Here is a 15,699-nt window from a genome sequence, read left to right as displayed (position 1 = left end):
AAAGAGAATGAGAAGGCACTAGGAAATTACTATATCGATGTTTTCTTTTGCCTCACCGCAAAACACAGCAATAATTGTGGTTTTACTTTCTTTTTTTTTTTATTTTTGAAGCCAACTAGGTATGGTTTTTGTTTTAACTCTTTAAGAAGACCATAGGGATCCTTTAAACAAGAAACTGGGTTAATGAATCAGGACAACTGCCAGACTATTTTGCTGGGGTCCTTACATCTGAAAATGGAAGGCATCTTTAAGACGTTTTTAAGTTCCAACATCAAGCTGAGGTTCATTTAACAGTCTAACCTCACACCAATGAATCTATGTACAGCAAAGAATAGAATTTCCAGATAACAATTAGAGAGGGACAATCATGACTTGGAAATTCATGCATTCCATTTAATTGAAAGCACCCTTCCAAACAAAAAAATGTGGGAAAGGGGCAAAGCTATTATTACTCAAAAGCTAGCAGTGCTGGAATTTATAGTGGGAGTTTCTGGAGGTCTGCTATAAATATCACCAAAATGTAGATTAAATTCTCCTGCCTCTAAGTCATCTGTCATTGTTGTTTTAGATAATTTGTTGTGATGATCTCTCCAGTAAAAGTGTTGTTCTTGGTCTTGATCCTCTGACCCTCTATCAGAAAACTTGTCATGATAATTATATGTTGTTTGGTCATTGAAATCTGGAGGCTCGTAAAAGCTTGCCTGAGCTTGTCCACTCCGTAGACGACTTCTAGCCCACCAATGGCTTCGGGTTGCGTGGGGAAGTTCATTATAGTTTTGCTCCTGACTAAAGCTCTCCCTAAGGATGGGAGCTGATGAGGAAGCCCCAAGTTGAGATGCAGCCCGATCCTCGTGATACTCATTTGAGTATTCTTCATAGTTGGGTTCATTCTGTGTCAAGTTGGAAGGCATCGAATAGTCTCTGGAATAACGTTCTGTTATTCCATATGGTTCTAATGGAACATCTCTTGAAGCTGCATCATGAGGTCGAGCTGTGTAGTACCAATCAAGAAGATAGGGGTGATTATTCTGGTTGGCTTCAATCAACCACAACGAATCCAAGTGATTGCCAGTTGCAAAAGTGCTGTATGGCATTTCCCTGGATATAAACCTGTTTCTGTCTTCATCCCCTGCCGTATTGGGACTACCCCTCCACATTCTAGGAGGGGAAGATGTGTGTATGTTTCCATGTACTGATAACTTCCGCTCTCTGAATGTTCTAAGATTTAGCAAAAACTGCTTCCCCTGAGTATTTGGTTCCCATGATGGATAACTACTCTGAAAGCTGTAATGACAACAGAAGATAAATTAAACAAAAATACATATAGGCACAAGTGCTCCAAAAAAAATTATTTTAATGGCACATGAATTCTGAGAAAAGAGTTGACTATGGTGCTATTTTTACATATAAACTAAATTCCAACTCTGAGTATAAACATTGTTTTACTTTTTTTATGACCAAAAAATTAAAAAGCATGCACACACACAGGTTTCAAAATATTCATAATAGTAATGGAAATAATTCTAAAATTCAAAACATATATATGGATAACTGATGAAAATTTCGCCTTCCTAATGAATTTTGTCTTATGAGTATAACAAGTTTTCCAAGACCATACCTCAGCAATGATTTCTCCATCTTTCCCTGTGAACTCCTCCTGCTACGAGAGGCATTATATGGGGAACCATAATGAGAGTTTCCATGCTCTTGAAAATCAAAGGCGCTAAAACTGCGACAAATATAACAAAATATAATCAATATTTTCTGCCATAAGCTATGGAATTGAGACACTGTTACAGAAGTCCTAGAGAATGTTACAGATGTACATCATAAAAGAAGAGAAGCAAAATAATCCATGCTAACCTGCAAACATGCCCAACACCTTCAACATTTACAGTGAAATCTGCAATGTACTGCAAGATATCATCAACTCGCTGCAAAATGAGAAAAAAATTTTACTGTGAAATGCAGTATACTTGGGCCATATAAATAAATCTCCAAGTACGAAAATGACCTTTGGGACAATAAACAGAAGTAAATATGGAGTGAGGAAAATTGAAGCCATCTCCTCAAGTAACATCATTGCTGTATACTGCACCATACAAAGAAAAACATGAGCACGAAAGGTATTAAAACCTATTCTATGTGTAAATAAATAACAAATAACGGTCATTCTAACATAATGTGAATGTATTGATCGGACACCCCAGGCAGAATACCTGGAATAAGGTTTCAAATTCAATGCGGACCACGTCAGTAATTTCTTTGCCACGCCATCTCTTTGGCATATAATGTGTATGCTGAACCACCATAGATATTGTTCCCTCGGGATCTAAGACCAGAAGCTCATCTGCAATTGCAGCCCGGCTAATAGCAGTTATAGTTCCAAAAACAGCAGCATACCAAAACAAGTTCCGACCAAATATCTGCAATGATATTTTAGAAAAAATAAATAAAAACCTTTAACGACTGCCATGACATTATGAACTCAGTAAAAATCAACAGAAGTTCATTACATGGCCCTCTAGCAGAGACTCCTCGAGAAAAGCAATAATGATCAGAATTGCAGCAAAGCCACCGGATACAAAAGATATGAATTTTGCAATGATAGATATGATAGGTGTAGGAAACTGCTTGAGATAATCAGAAGCATGTGATACACTGTTATTAATCCGATGCCTGAAGAGATGGTCGACCTATAACACAAGTTATTGATAAGCTTTGGCAATAAAAGTAAAAGAATACAAGTGAGATAATTCTAAAAACGATAACCAGGTACAGCAGAAGACATATATTGATACAACATAAAAATCAATCTCAGTAGATTTCAGAATGTCATATGCAACCTACATGGCTATTGTTTGGTAGTATAAAGGTTTTTTTCAAACAACATAAATGCTGGCCAAGTCAAATAACTATGTTACAAAAACTTAAAATTCAAGTCACTCATTAATATGCAACCTGTTTCAAAAAAATATGCAAGAATAAGCCGTTAATGCTAGGTGACTAGAATAACACCATAATGTGGTCACTCATAAATCGCTATTAAAACATCATCAACTAGTTAAGCATTGAATTTTCCTATACTAAAAAAAAATTATCAAAATTCCTTTATTGTAATTTCCATAAATTTTCCAATAAAAATTTTCATGAATAGTTGTTTACAACTTCAAATCTTTCTTTCATGGTGATTTTTTCTCCGATATTAACAGAGAATGCATGGATGGATTATATACACAACCACTGATGGGCCTCCATCAAAGGTTTTTGGATAACTGTTGCACATTTGCTTCCAATTATGTACTGAAAATAAACTGAATAAAATATGCACTTGGTCTTTGACATAGTATAGAAGTGTCTATGGAAACTACGAACGCAATAAAGTATTAAGTAGAACCATGAAAGCAACAAAAGAGAAGAGAAAATGGAAGAAAATGGAAGACCAAGAAAATGAATATGATACCTCATTGTATTCCCTAAAAATCCACCTAGACAAGTTTGACCATCTTCGAGATGATGCTGTGCTTGGGTGATTATAAAATTGCTCAGCATGCCTCAGAAAGAGATATGCCAGCATGAATATGACAAGGAATGGAGAAAGTAAAAGCATTGCAAGCCCAACTACCATAAGCCTTTTCTGTAATGTCTTTGGATTTGACACAAAATCCCTTCTGACACAAAAGTTCCTGTAGCAAAAGTCATGTTCAAAGGAGAATAAAAATATGTAAGAGTTAATTATATGAAAATTCTTATATTAATTAATTGACCGAATCACAACATATGTCAATCTAAATTCATTCATATTAAAGACAAATACAGAATAAAACAACCAACTCCTATACAACTAACTATGAAATTACAAGCAATCCAGAATAACATGAAATTTGAAATGTATATCTTAAGCACCAGATATAAATTGCATCCTTATATAAGGTACCATGGAGCATCTAAATAGTCCTTCTATCCTTCAAACAAACAAACAAACCGATTTCACAAAATGGTTAAAAGGGAAAATTGGATGAATACGCCTCAAAAGACAATAATTCATACACATTATTAAATATTAACAGGAACAAATGATATTGAACACTCTGATTGTACAACTAAAGGCATTTGTACAAAAATTAACATACCGATCAAACATGCTATGTAGGATGCACCAATTTAAAGTCCATTCAAGGGTCTTGGTGAGTACTAAACGATATTGTGCTCCATCAGGACTAGATTGAACTTTCGGGCCAGCACCTGGAAACCATTGTGAAATGGGGAAAGCAAGCACACCCTTGTTGAGCATTCCAATTAAGTAGTTCTCCTTCCGCATCAGTCTCATGACTATATCATGGGCAGAAAGATCCTTCAGCACACATAGTTTCCGAGTATTTTGAACGAGAACAACTTTGTCAACAATTTTGGCCCAGGGCATAGTTTGAATTTCATTGTCAGTGACATGAAGACTGAAACATTCATTGTATGTTAAGACAAAAACATGTGAACTGTGGAAAATTAATCAACTGCTTCAATGCATTTTAGTTGTTTATCATTCAAACAATCAAACTTACCTGCTGTAGAAAAACTGGCGGATTTCGAGAATATCCTTTAGTTGAGCAAAGAATCGCAGGAAACAAAACATCCAATAGAAGGAAAAAATCCCCAAGTATCCAACAATAATAGCTTTGGTAAGTGTGAGTGGGGTTAAAGGGTGTTGATTAAGAGCTTCTTTGCCAAGATCACAGGGCTTAATTCCAGATTGAACAGCATCCATCCCACATTTTGCATTACGGAGCCCATTCCAATCAACATATAGTAAAAAAAATCCTGAAAAGCATATGGTGAACCCCAGACTTAGAAGTTCAACAATCCACTTTGTAACAATACACCATAACCCTTTCTCACAGTAGTAACCATAAAGTCTTTCAAAGAAGAGATCCAAATCAGCAATTGGTTCTACATATACACTTTCTCCATTGAGGAAATCTGAAGGGCTCTCACTTCCTGGACTTGGGATCCTTCCGTAATTAGACAATTCGATCTCCGGCGAATCATCATGAAGTAAACCTCTAGTCAAAGATGACGCGCCTTTCTGTTTCCATTTGAATATACTAAAAGCACCGGAACCACTTGGTCTGCTAAACATTGTTCACAGACACTAATAGTAGGTGTAAACAGCCAATCCATTCCCCAAAGACCAAAACGATTATAACAAGGTTCTACAAACATGACCAAATTAATATTAGAATCTTACAAAAAGCAAACAATCAAACAAATATTATAAGAAACTATGTAGTTGCAAATTGCATTCCTATTTGGCAACCCAAATAAACAACAGAAAAATAAAAGCGAAGACAAGGTATGAATCGCCAGCCAAATATGGGCAACTTGACAAGGTCTTGCATCATGTGCTTCGAGTTCAAGTTGACAACACAAATTTTTTGTCAAATTAATATCTAGACCAAGATTTCTACCGGTTAATGAAAACCATACCTGATCATGAGAGAAAAGTTGTACTAAACTGTCAACGCCAAAGTCCCAAAGGGGCGAGCTGAACCAAAAACATCATCTTCAAATGTCAGCACACAACCATTTCACAAAAGTATAAAAAATATAAAGTTTGAGAGAGAAAGTTAGGCAGTCCTAAGTGTTCAAAAATAATCAAAATCAGTTATGTTGCACAAATACACATTGCCAATTTGGAACAACCCAATGGAGCAATTATCATAACATGGGTAAGTACAATATGAGTCAAAATAGCACCGCATTTTCAACTATCTTAACTATTCATTGGTTGCAACTGATTTCATTGACATTAACAATTTGCACAGAAATTTTGCCTCGGACTGCTAACTTCAATTCCAAAGATCATTGTATTTGTATATGTATAGTACTAACTAACTTCCATAAATGTCAGACCAAAAAAGAACAAATTCAGTTATATTTCTCATCATTCATACAAGTCTGCACAACACATTCAAATATACGTATAAATGATTTTACACTGAATTATGTCATTTTCTCAAATTATTATCGTTGTTGACGAGGTAACTATAATTTCAATTCCAACGTTACAAAATATGCAAACACTTTAATAGAAAATATATTGACGACAAATATAAATTCAACTAAACAAAATATTAACAAAAAAAAGATATAAAAATATATTGCAACGAGACACAAATACAGAAACGTGGTTTCGTAATCTAATCTTTATCAACACCGAAATCATTGATATTCATATGATATGGAAAAGAAAGGGATAAAGTTATGTACCTTGAAGTAAAGAAAAGAGTTTATAGATGATGAAACAGTAGCGAAGGAAGGAATCGAAATGAAAATTATTATGACAAGAAGAAGAAGAAGAAGAAAGATTTTTGTTTATAGTTGCGTGGATGAAGATGAAATGAAATGAAATGAAAAAACAGCGACAAATAATAATATTTTAATTAGAATTATTTTAATATAGAGTTTGCGTTTGGAAGGAGATGAGATGAGCATAGGTTTTTGGAGTTTGTTCTTGCTTCTTTCTTTAATCGCGCTTCGTCTTCTCTTCTCCTTCCCTGCAAGATTTCCCAACTTAAACGCCGCGTTTTGCTCTACTTTTTAAAACAAACCCCCCTTCTTACTTCTTAAATTAAATTAACCATTTTTAAGTGCAATTATGTAGGGAAAAAATTTCTTCCTTAAAAAAATATCTAAGTAAGAGAAATATTTAACATATCAAACTGGATTGGCTAGTTCGACCGATTGAACAATGAAATTCGACTAATTTGTTGTTTAGGTTAATCTTTATTTTGACATAGTTGGGTTAAATCGAATTGAACTGGAGTTGAACCACAGTTGGTTCAACTAATTCTTATTTCTTTGAGCATCTTTTTACCTTTTAAATAGTTATTATTTATTTTTATTCAAAAAAAATGGTTATTATTTATTTATTTTATTTTGTTGAACTGCAGTTAAATCCATATTATAATGGCTTGGAGCTCATTTCTTTGAGTCTAATTTTTAAAAAATGCAAGAAAAATATTAAGTGCGCATTTTCTAACACAATACAATACTCACTATTTTATTGGTGTAAAGTTTTTTTATTAATTTTATGAAAAAGTCAGATTAATTAATGATATTAATTTGAGTTTCAATCATTCATTAAAAAGATATATGCGTTTTTTTATAAAATAAGATAATTGTGTAGTTAAACAATATTGTTGGCACATTTAGAAATCTCAAAATAAATAATATGAAGACATCTCGTTATAGTGATTGGGTATGATTTCTTTTATTTCAATAAGATTTGTTTTAGGTAAATTGGATCATAGAGTTTTATCAGGGTTAGGATAGATCTCAAAGTTTAACTAGAGGTACAATTTATTTGATGATAACCTAAAACGTGTCTTGATAAAAAAAACATAGCAAAGCTTGACTAAAAAAGAGCTTTGAAAATAAAGCTATAATTGATCAAAATTCTAAACTTTATAATTGATTATAGTGTTTTTTTTATATGGCAAAATACTCGTATATTCTCACAAGTCCGCTATTTTTTTTTTTATAGTTAAGGCCGACAAGTTTTTAGAAATTTATAATAGAATATTAGTAAGAGTAATTCACATATACAATTACCATGTTCCATTTGAAACCAAACAACCATCGTTTTAGATATCAAATTGTCCAGTCTCTATAATTTAGAGCCAATGCGATCTCAATTGTGCTTGAAGAGTGAAAGCACTACCTGCCAATGTGAATTGTTGTTCCCTCAAACTAAAATATGATACTATTGCCACTAAAACTGTTCAAGGGAATTAAAAACATACTCACAAAGTTTGCCATTCAAAAAAAAAAAGTCATACTCACAAAGACTAGCCCATTTTGTTTTGTTCCATTGTCCAAATTTAAATGAAGATAACCAAGCCAACATCGTATAACTCACTGCCATTACTCATTGAGTTAGGACTTTTTTGTATGAACCATTCAAAGTTGAAATAAACCTTGTTCATGTTTACTTATTGCATAAAGTATGCAACAGAGTTGGATAGTAACCGATGTTTTAGGCTTGTGTTGAACAAGTAAAAAATAGCAAAATGCACGGTACCGATCAAATTATGAAAATATTAATCGTGATAAAACAATTGCCACACTCCCTGAGTGTTGCTTCATATCTAATAAAATTGTAACAGATGTATCCAGGTAAACATCTCAGTTGGTAGGAGCATCATATTTTATATGTAGTGACTGAGGAGGTTTGAACCCCGAAACTACTTACTACTAACAAAAAAAAAAGATGAATTTATATCCACTGAAAAAAAATTGTAACATATGTACTAATTACCACACTCCTAAATCCAATAATTGCTTTATGCTCTTTTTCTTAAAAACCTAGTCTAGTACAATAGTTTTTTTTTTCTTTTCAAGTTAATATACCAACACTCAAATTTTAATCAAATATCTGCTACTAGAGTATCTTAATTAGAATTTCTCATAAACTTTCTAATGGATAGAGAGACCCAAAGGGGATCGTAGAGAGTATTGTAGAAATTCAGATCATTAAAAGGCCTATATGTCTTTCTTCCAAACAGAAGCAAAATATTGATCTTGTTTGAAAAATGACCAAAAAAAAAGCAATGCAATGACATCAAGTATGTCGCACTAAGTTGCCATGACATCAAGGAGTACAATGCAATGACCAAAAAATGTGTGAAATAAACAAGAACTTAGTTTGTCGCACTAAGTTGCCATCTGATCTTGTTTCTTAATCTAATAATTAAATGGAAATTGACAAGGACATCTTTCAACTATATTTAAATTTAAATTACTTTCCTAATAAAAAAATTGCTATTAAATGACACCATTAAAGTTTTAAGTTCTCATACCTATGCTCCGACCTAATTCTTGATATTATCAAAATGGAATAGCTTCCTCCACGGCATTACCCCGATTAAGATTATTCTGCATGATTAGTTAAAATAAAAACCACAGGACCATCCAAAAATTATATAAAATAAAATATTACTATTTTATTATTGGGTAGTAAATGGTTGTACTATACTATTGTATAAGAAGATACCAAGGGGTCCGTCCAATACAAGTGGTGAATGATACAATGGAGGACACTTCAAAAATGAAGCAAAGACAAAGAGAAGTAATGTTGGAATTTAGAACACCTCAACACCCATCTTTAGGCACAAATAATTGGGGAGGCGCATCACCTTTGTTGGCAAGGAACATACCCGAGGAATCACTTGAACAAAAGTATACAAAACTCAATACTACACGGACCCGCGATGAGATCTTTCCGGCTGAATCCAATGATCTGTACTATCTCAAGCAGGACCGTAGTGCCAAGAGATCATACAACAGAGGCATCACACGGGTCAGAGATCTAGTTATATTTAAGCTATTGTTTTCGCGTAAAGAGAAGAGAACAACTACATTGGGTTCCAATTCAAAGAAGATATGGCTTCCAAGATTGGATTATAAAAATAGGTGGCCACAGGGTTGGTGTTAATTGAGTATTGAGTGTATTGTTTATGTTATTAATGTGCAAATTGCTGCTAATACTTCCTTGTGATCTGGTATATATATGAATGTTAAGACGTTTCATGCATCTAATACATATGTTTCTTTCTTCTTTTTTAAGTAAAGTTGCAGCTGCTATTAATTCCTATGATGATCATTTTGCTTCAGCCCTATTTTTGCAGTACACTTAATTAATTAGAAAAATATTTTTGAAAAAAAAAATCTTGCACGTCCTGACTTGAGAATTTTTTTTGTTGGTTTATGAGGGAATTATGTTGGACTTTGAACACCATACACCTACCTCTTAACTAAAAAACTTAAAAGCATTATGAAGTCAAATTATTTCACTTATATATTGTTCAATGTATCATTTACTCTTCCATTCAATAAGACTTCTAACTCATTTTAAATACCAACATTTTCTTCTATCAAGAGTTACAACATATAAATATATTAGACTTTGATCCTATGTACATGGTCTGACTCACTACCAAAAGATTCACTTTAAACCTCTAGAGAAAACATATTTCTATTTAGTAAATATAATCCATGACGGATATCACTTGTGTACCATAATGGTATATACCATTGGCCAATTAAAGTGCGCCACATGGCTCACCTTTTAAAAAAAATATATCAAATAAAGCATTTGTAAAATAAAATTGATAAGTGGCACACTCTAATTGACTAATGGTATATACCATTGGTACATTAATGATACATAAGTGTCATCCATCCAGAACCTTTTATATTCTACACTACTACTATTTTCAAAACTAAAATTAATATTAATTGAAAAAATATTAAACAAAATTAATTACAATAATTTAATAAATAATTTACATTCGAAAACAAATTAGATCTCTTTTATGAACATAAAGCAAATTAAATTTTATTTCTTTTACATTCTATGGACAGTGATTGTCGTTACTTTTGGAAGATAAGAATTTGCCATATCAATATGGAAAATTCTACTTCAGAGGCTTCCCATCCAGCAAAAGATGGAAAGATGATATTGATTTGCAAGGTCTTTCAAGAGAGCTTAATAAACTCATTCTCCCCTCTTGGTTTGGATTGCTTACCATTTTTTGGGTTATATCCAATGATATCATTAGATTTAATTTGATTGATTGATCATGACGTCGTGGATTTTGCATGTTAGATTATTGGATTTAATACCTTCTTAAAGCAGTGGTGGTCTCTACGCACAGTTGAAATGGACGACCGCCATGGGCACCACATACAAAGAGACACGCTATTTTTTTTAATAATATATAGATATAGTGTGTATAAATATTTTGAGAGATACTAGATTTTTTTATAATTACTAGCGAAAAGACGGACACTCAGTGCCTGTCTTTCCGCTCTTTTTATTGCGTTAACGTTTGAAAATTATGAACGGTGTTTTTTTTTATGGAATTTTGATTTGATTAAAACTAAAAATATAAATGTTTGTTGCTTTCAACTAATAACAAACAAAACTAACCATGATTATATATATTTCAAAGACATCAACAATATAAAAAAAAATATAATCTAAATACAATCTTTATTATAGAAAAAGTTGTTTAAGGGTATAATTGGGATAATGAAAAAGTAATTATAAGTATACTTATCTAGTTTGTTACACTTTTTAAATGATAAAGAAAAAAAAATCAGACATTTTTTTCAAATATAAGTTTGTTACACTTTGTTACATTTTTTTAATATTTAAATTTATTTTTATCTATTTGTTACATTTGTTATTTGTATTGAAAATTGAGGACATTTTTGAAAAGAGAAAAAATCAGCCCAAAAGAGCTCAAAGAGTTTTTTTTCCCTCTTTATATATAGTATAGATATATATTAATAGTTAGAGGAATACAAATTTTGATATGCAAAAATGAGAAGAATATATAAAAGAATATATGGAAGGAAAAAAAAAGAGAAACTAAATAAATAATTAACATTGTTGATGTCTCTTATCTAATTTCAAAGTGGTAAATGATATAATTTATAATTTGTGTATAAAATAATACTATAACATTACAAAAATTTATGATGCAATTATTTATAAAAAAATAGAAAAATAAAATCAATTATTTGATAGATGATAGATATATCTATACTATATAAAGAGAATACATGATTTCGGGCTAGTTATTTTACTTCCAATTATACCTCTAAACAAATTTGCATATAACAATATTATTAAAAAGGGAAATGTTAACTTGTGCCCTTAAGGCACAAGTTAATGATTCAAAATAGAAATATTCTATTATAATTAATGCATTTGACTTTAACTTTTTTACTTTTCAATAATTGAATGCACAAAATTTAAGAAAATGTTTCCATTTTTGGGCTGCTTAACATGTGCCCTAAGGGCACAAGTTAACATGACCCTATTAAAAATAATAATAATTTATATTACTAAGGGCACAAGTTAACATGACCCTATTAAAAATAATAATAATTTATATTAAATTTGCTATATTGTTGGTGTTATTGAAAGATATAAGTATAGTTTGTTTTTTTGAACAAGATAAACATAGTTGTTACGATATAAAAGTGTAAAGTATTTATACCTATAATTTGAATCAAAACAAAAATTTACTATAAATAATTTATACGCATTACCACAATAAAAATAACGGAGAGATAGAGACATATGAACGTTAATAATTCATAAATGTAATAGAGGTTAAATTTTACAACCATTTTGTATTTCTTTCATATATAATATTTACGATCACATTACATGCATGAATTCAAGACTCATATTCAATACATGAAGAATGAGAGAGATATGCATTATTTGCCAAGAATTGGTGGTTTATGCATAATATGTATATTTAGTGTTGTTTGTGATTGAAATGTATGACTCCCAACAATCATGTTTAATGCTTAATTCATGAGAATGAGAGAGAAAATCAATTGTGTGTGATTTATCTAATAATCAAAATTATTTCTTAACGATATATTAAATTATTAATTGTGGCTTTTTTATCTTATTTTAATTATAAAAAATGTATTCACTATGGTTTGATATATTTCAAAAATACTTCTCTTTGTCAATTGGTTGAGGCAAGTTGTGAATCAATTCACAATAACTTTACATGCTGTAATCACTAGTTTCTTACCAAGATTTAATTTGTTTACTTTTATTCTGAGGGAGTTTAATTTGTTTACTATTTAGGTAATTTAATCTATATTATATATACTAGCAGAAAGATGGACACTCACGTGTTCGTCTTTCCACTATTTTTATTGTGCTAACGCATATAAATTATCAACGATATTTTTTAGAAATTTTACGTGTAAATTACAAACGATATTTTATATAAACTTTTTTATATTGATTAAAATTAAAATTATAAGTATAAATATATGTGACTTTCAAATGTAATAAACTCGACAAACCATATTTATCTTTTTCAATGACAATAATAAAATAACAAATATAACAAAAATTGTTATCTTTTTTATAACATCAATAATATAACATTATTATAGAAATAATTTATTGAAGGGTATAATTGAAATAACAAAAAATTCATCCCGAAATTCCCCCAAATCCCCTTATTTTCTTTATACATCTATACTATATAAAAAGAAAATAGACATAATATACATGAATTTGGGCTGACTTTTTCATTACCTATTTTACCCTTCATTTAAACTATTTTATTTACTATTTTATCTTTTACTAATAAAAAAATTAAATTCCAATAAATTAGGAAATATCTCACTAAAATAAAACAATATTATCAATACTAGCGGAAAGATGGGCACTTGCCTTTCCGTTTTTTTATTACGCTAACGTTTGAAAATTGTTAACGGTGTTTTTTTTTATAAAATTTTGATTTGGATTAAAACTAAAAATATAAATGTTTGTTGCTTTCAAGTTATAACAAATCAATTCTTCAAAAAAAAAGACATAACAAATTAAACTAATCATGATTATTTATTTCAATGACACCAAAAAAAAATATAATATATTTTTTTTAATTACATCAACAACGATCTTTATTATAGAAAAAGTTGTTTAAGGGTCTAATTGGGATAATAAAAAAGTAAGTATAAATATATCCATCTAGTTTGTTACACTTTTTAAATGATAAAGGAAAAAAAAACCATATATATTCATATCGTGTTTGTTACATTTTTTTAATATTTAAATTTATTCTCATCTATATCTATTTGTTAGTGTTATTTGTATTCAAAATTGAGGGTATTTTTTAAAAGAGAAAAAGTCAGCCCAAAAGAGCTGAAAGAGATTATTTTCTTTATATATACTAGCGAAAAGACGAGCACTCACGTGCCTGTCTTTCTGCTCTTTTTATTGCGCTGACGTTTGAAAATTATGAACGGTGTTTTTTTTCATGAAATTTTGATTTTAATAAAACTAAAAATATAAATGTTTGTTGCTTTCAAGTTATAACAAACCAAACTAACTATGATTATCTATTTCAATGACACAAACAATATAACAAACAAATATGATCTATTTTTTTTTTAATGAAAACAATGTTAGTTTGGTTTGTTATAATTTGAAAACAACAATCATTTATATTTATACTTTTAATCAAAATTAAAATTTCATAGAAAAACATCGATCATAATTTTCAAACTTTACCAAAACTGCTCCCATCAACATTGAGAATCGTAGCCTGCATACGGGAAGGGTTCTAAGACGTCCAACGTTTCTGCAGATGAAAGAGAAGACCACCACACAAGGACGTCGAGAGAGAATTAAGATAGCTCCCAATATTGTGTCACATTTGATGATACCTAACCTGCTCATTACCAAGACACATTGCATTTCGTGCTTTCCAAATACACCAGATGCCTGCCACAAAAATCAGAGGGTTTGAAAGACGAAGACCTTTTCTGAGCCACGAGTGAGTGTGTGGCTCTTGAAAGAAAGCAGTACCAATGTTCCAACATGTTCATCACATCTATAGCGCAAAGTAGACAAAGCCATACCACGACGGTGCAAAAGTGGTTTCATGGGGAGCGACTCATAACTAGCGTTTCAAAAGAACAACTTGATCTTATTGAGGGCTTTCATTTTCCAAATCTAATTCCAAGAGATGTCGTTATTATGGAGATCTTTAGAATGAGAAAAAAAGGAGCCAAAAGTATCTCGACCTTGTTGTATAAATGCCGTCGAGATGATCAGCCCAAGTGATGCGGTCTGGAACATCATTATGCAAACAAGGGGGCAAGGATTTCACATGGTTTTGAATATTGCTAGGAAGAAAAGTATACAAAGTGTTAAAGTTCCAATTACCATCTATGATTAAGTCACGAATACATAAGGATATGTTATGAATATCAACCCATGTGATCACACTAGCAAGGGTTCCGAAGGTGGTCTAAGAATACCAAAATGACGTGGTGTTGTTACCTAGCCGAAACCCAAAACCATTTCGCAAGACCAACGTCGCTTTCAAAATCAAGTTCCAGGTGGTAGAGTCATTCTTCTTAGGAACATCTAGAACACTGAAATTGTTGAGATACTTGTTGCACAAAATCTGCACCCATAATTTGTTAGCATTAGTATGAATATCCCACACCAATTTTTCAAGGAGAATAGTGTTAACACTGCGAGCCACACCGACGCCGAGCCCTCCAAGAGACTTGGGACGGGTGATTTTGTCTCAACCCACCAAGTGCACTTCTTTACCACCATTACCCTTCCGGCTAAACTTCGTAGTCAATTTATCGTGCTGATTGCAAATTTCCTTTAAGAACAAATCAATCATATCAATATTTCATGTTTTTCATTCTTTGTTATTTTTCTATTCTCTTTCTTAATTATTAGGTTGCTTTACTAACATTATCTTTTGCTATGCAGGAGAAACGGCAATCGGGTTGCTCATCTGTTAGCTGAACTAACCCATTTAGACAAAATAAGTTTTGGATTGAAGAAGAACCTCCAAGCCCAAGCGTATTCTGATGATATTTCCAATTAATAAAATCTTACTTTCATTAAAAAAAAAAAGACTATTTATGTTCATAAGCATTTTCTATGTAATTCGAGTGAACATTTATGGTTTTTCTCATTAAAAAAGTTGACTAATTTGCAAGTCCTAACTCAACTAACGTTATCATCAAGTTCGAACCCTAACAGTTTCACATGCATGTGAATTTATAATGATTAGACCATATCGTCAATATTACCAGAAAAAGAATAAAAAAAATTGGCTCAAAATG

The 15,699-nt window shown here is 31.4% G+C and overlaps 1 protein-coding gene across 2 annotated transcripts; it reads right to left on the bottom strand.

The window, feature by feature from the left end:
• Positions 1-180: 180 nt before the first annotated feature.
• Positions 181-6,339, bottom strand: LOC146910186 (autophagy-related protein 9-like). Of its 2 annotated transcripts, none has more exons than XM_085730964.1 (11): positions 6,265-6,339; positions 5,482-5,539; positions 4,560-5,207; positions 4,134-4,454; positions 3,464-3,686; positions 2,517-2,696; positions 2,220-2,426; positions 2,015-2,092; positions 1,864-1,934; positions 1,619-1,729; positions 181-1,284 (listed from the first exon to the last, which is right to left on the bottom strand). In XM_085730964.1, exons 3-11 carry the CDS (start codon positions 5,132-5,134, stop codon positions 453-455), a joined length of 2,598 nt encoding a protein of 865 aa, XP_085587090.1. In that variant the 5' UTR covers positions 5,135-5,207; positions 5,482-5,539; positions 6,265-6,339; the 3' UTR covers positions 181-452. The 2 variants fall into 2 exon arrangements, with proteins under 2 accessions (XP_085587090.1, XP_085587089.1); XM_085730963.1 differs by having other exon boundaries at positions 5,482-5,546; positions 6,266-6,339.
• Between the last annotated feature and the right edge of the window lie 9,360 nt (positions 6,340-15,699).

Source organism: Medicago sativa, chromosome 7 (assembly GCF_051527215.1).
Source record: "Medicago sativa cultivar Bolivia chromosome 7, Bolivia_mono, whole genome shotgun sequence".
Lineage (NCBI taxonomy): Eukaryota > Viridiplantae > Streptophyta > Magnoliopsida > Fabales > Fabaceae > Medicago > Medicago sativa.
Note: the sequence above shows the minus strand (reverse complement) of the source record. Positions and strands in the feature narration are given on the sequence as shown.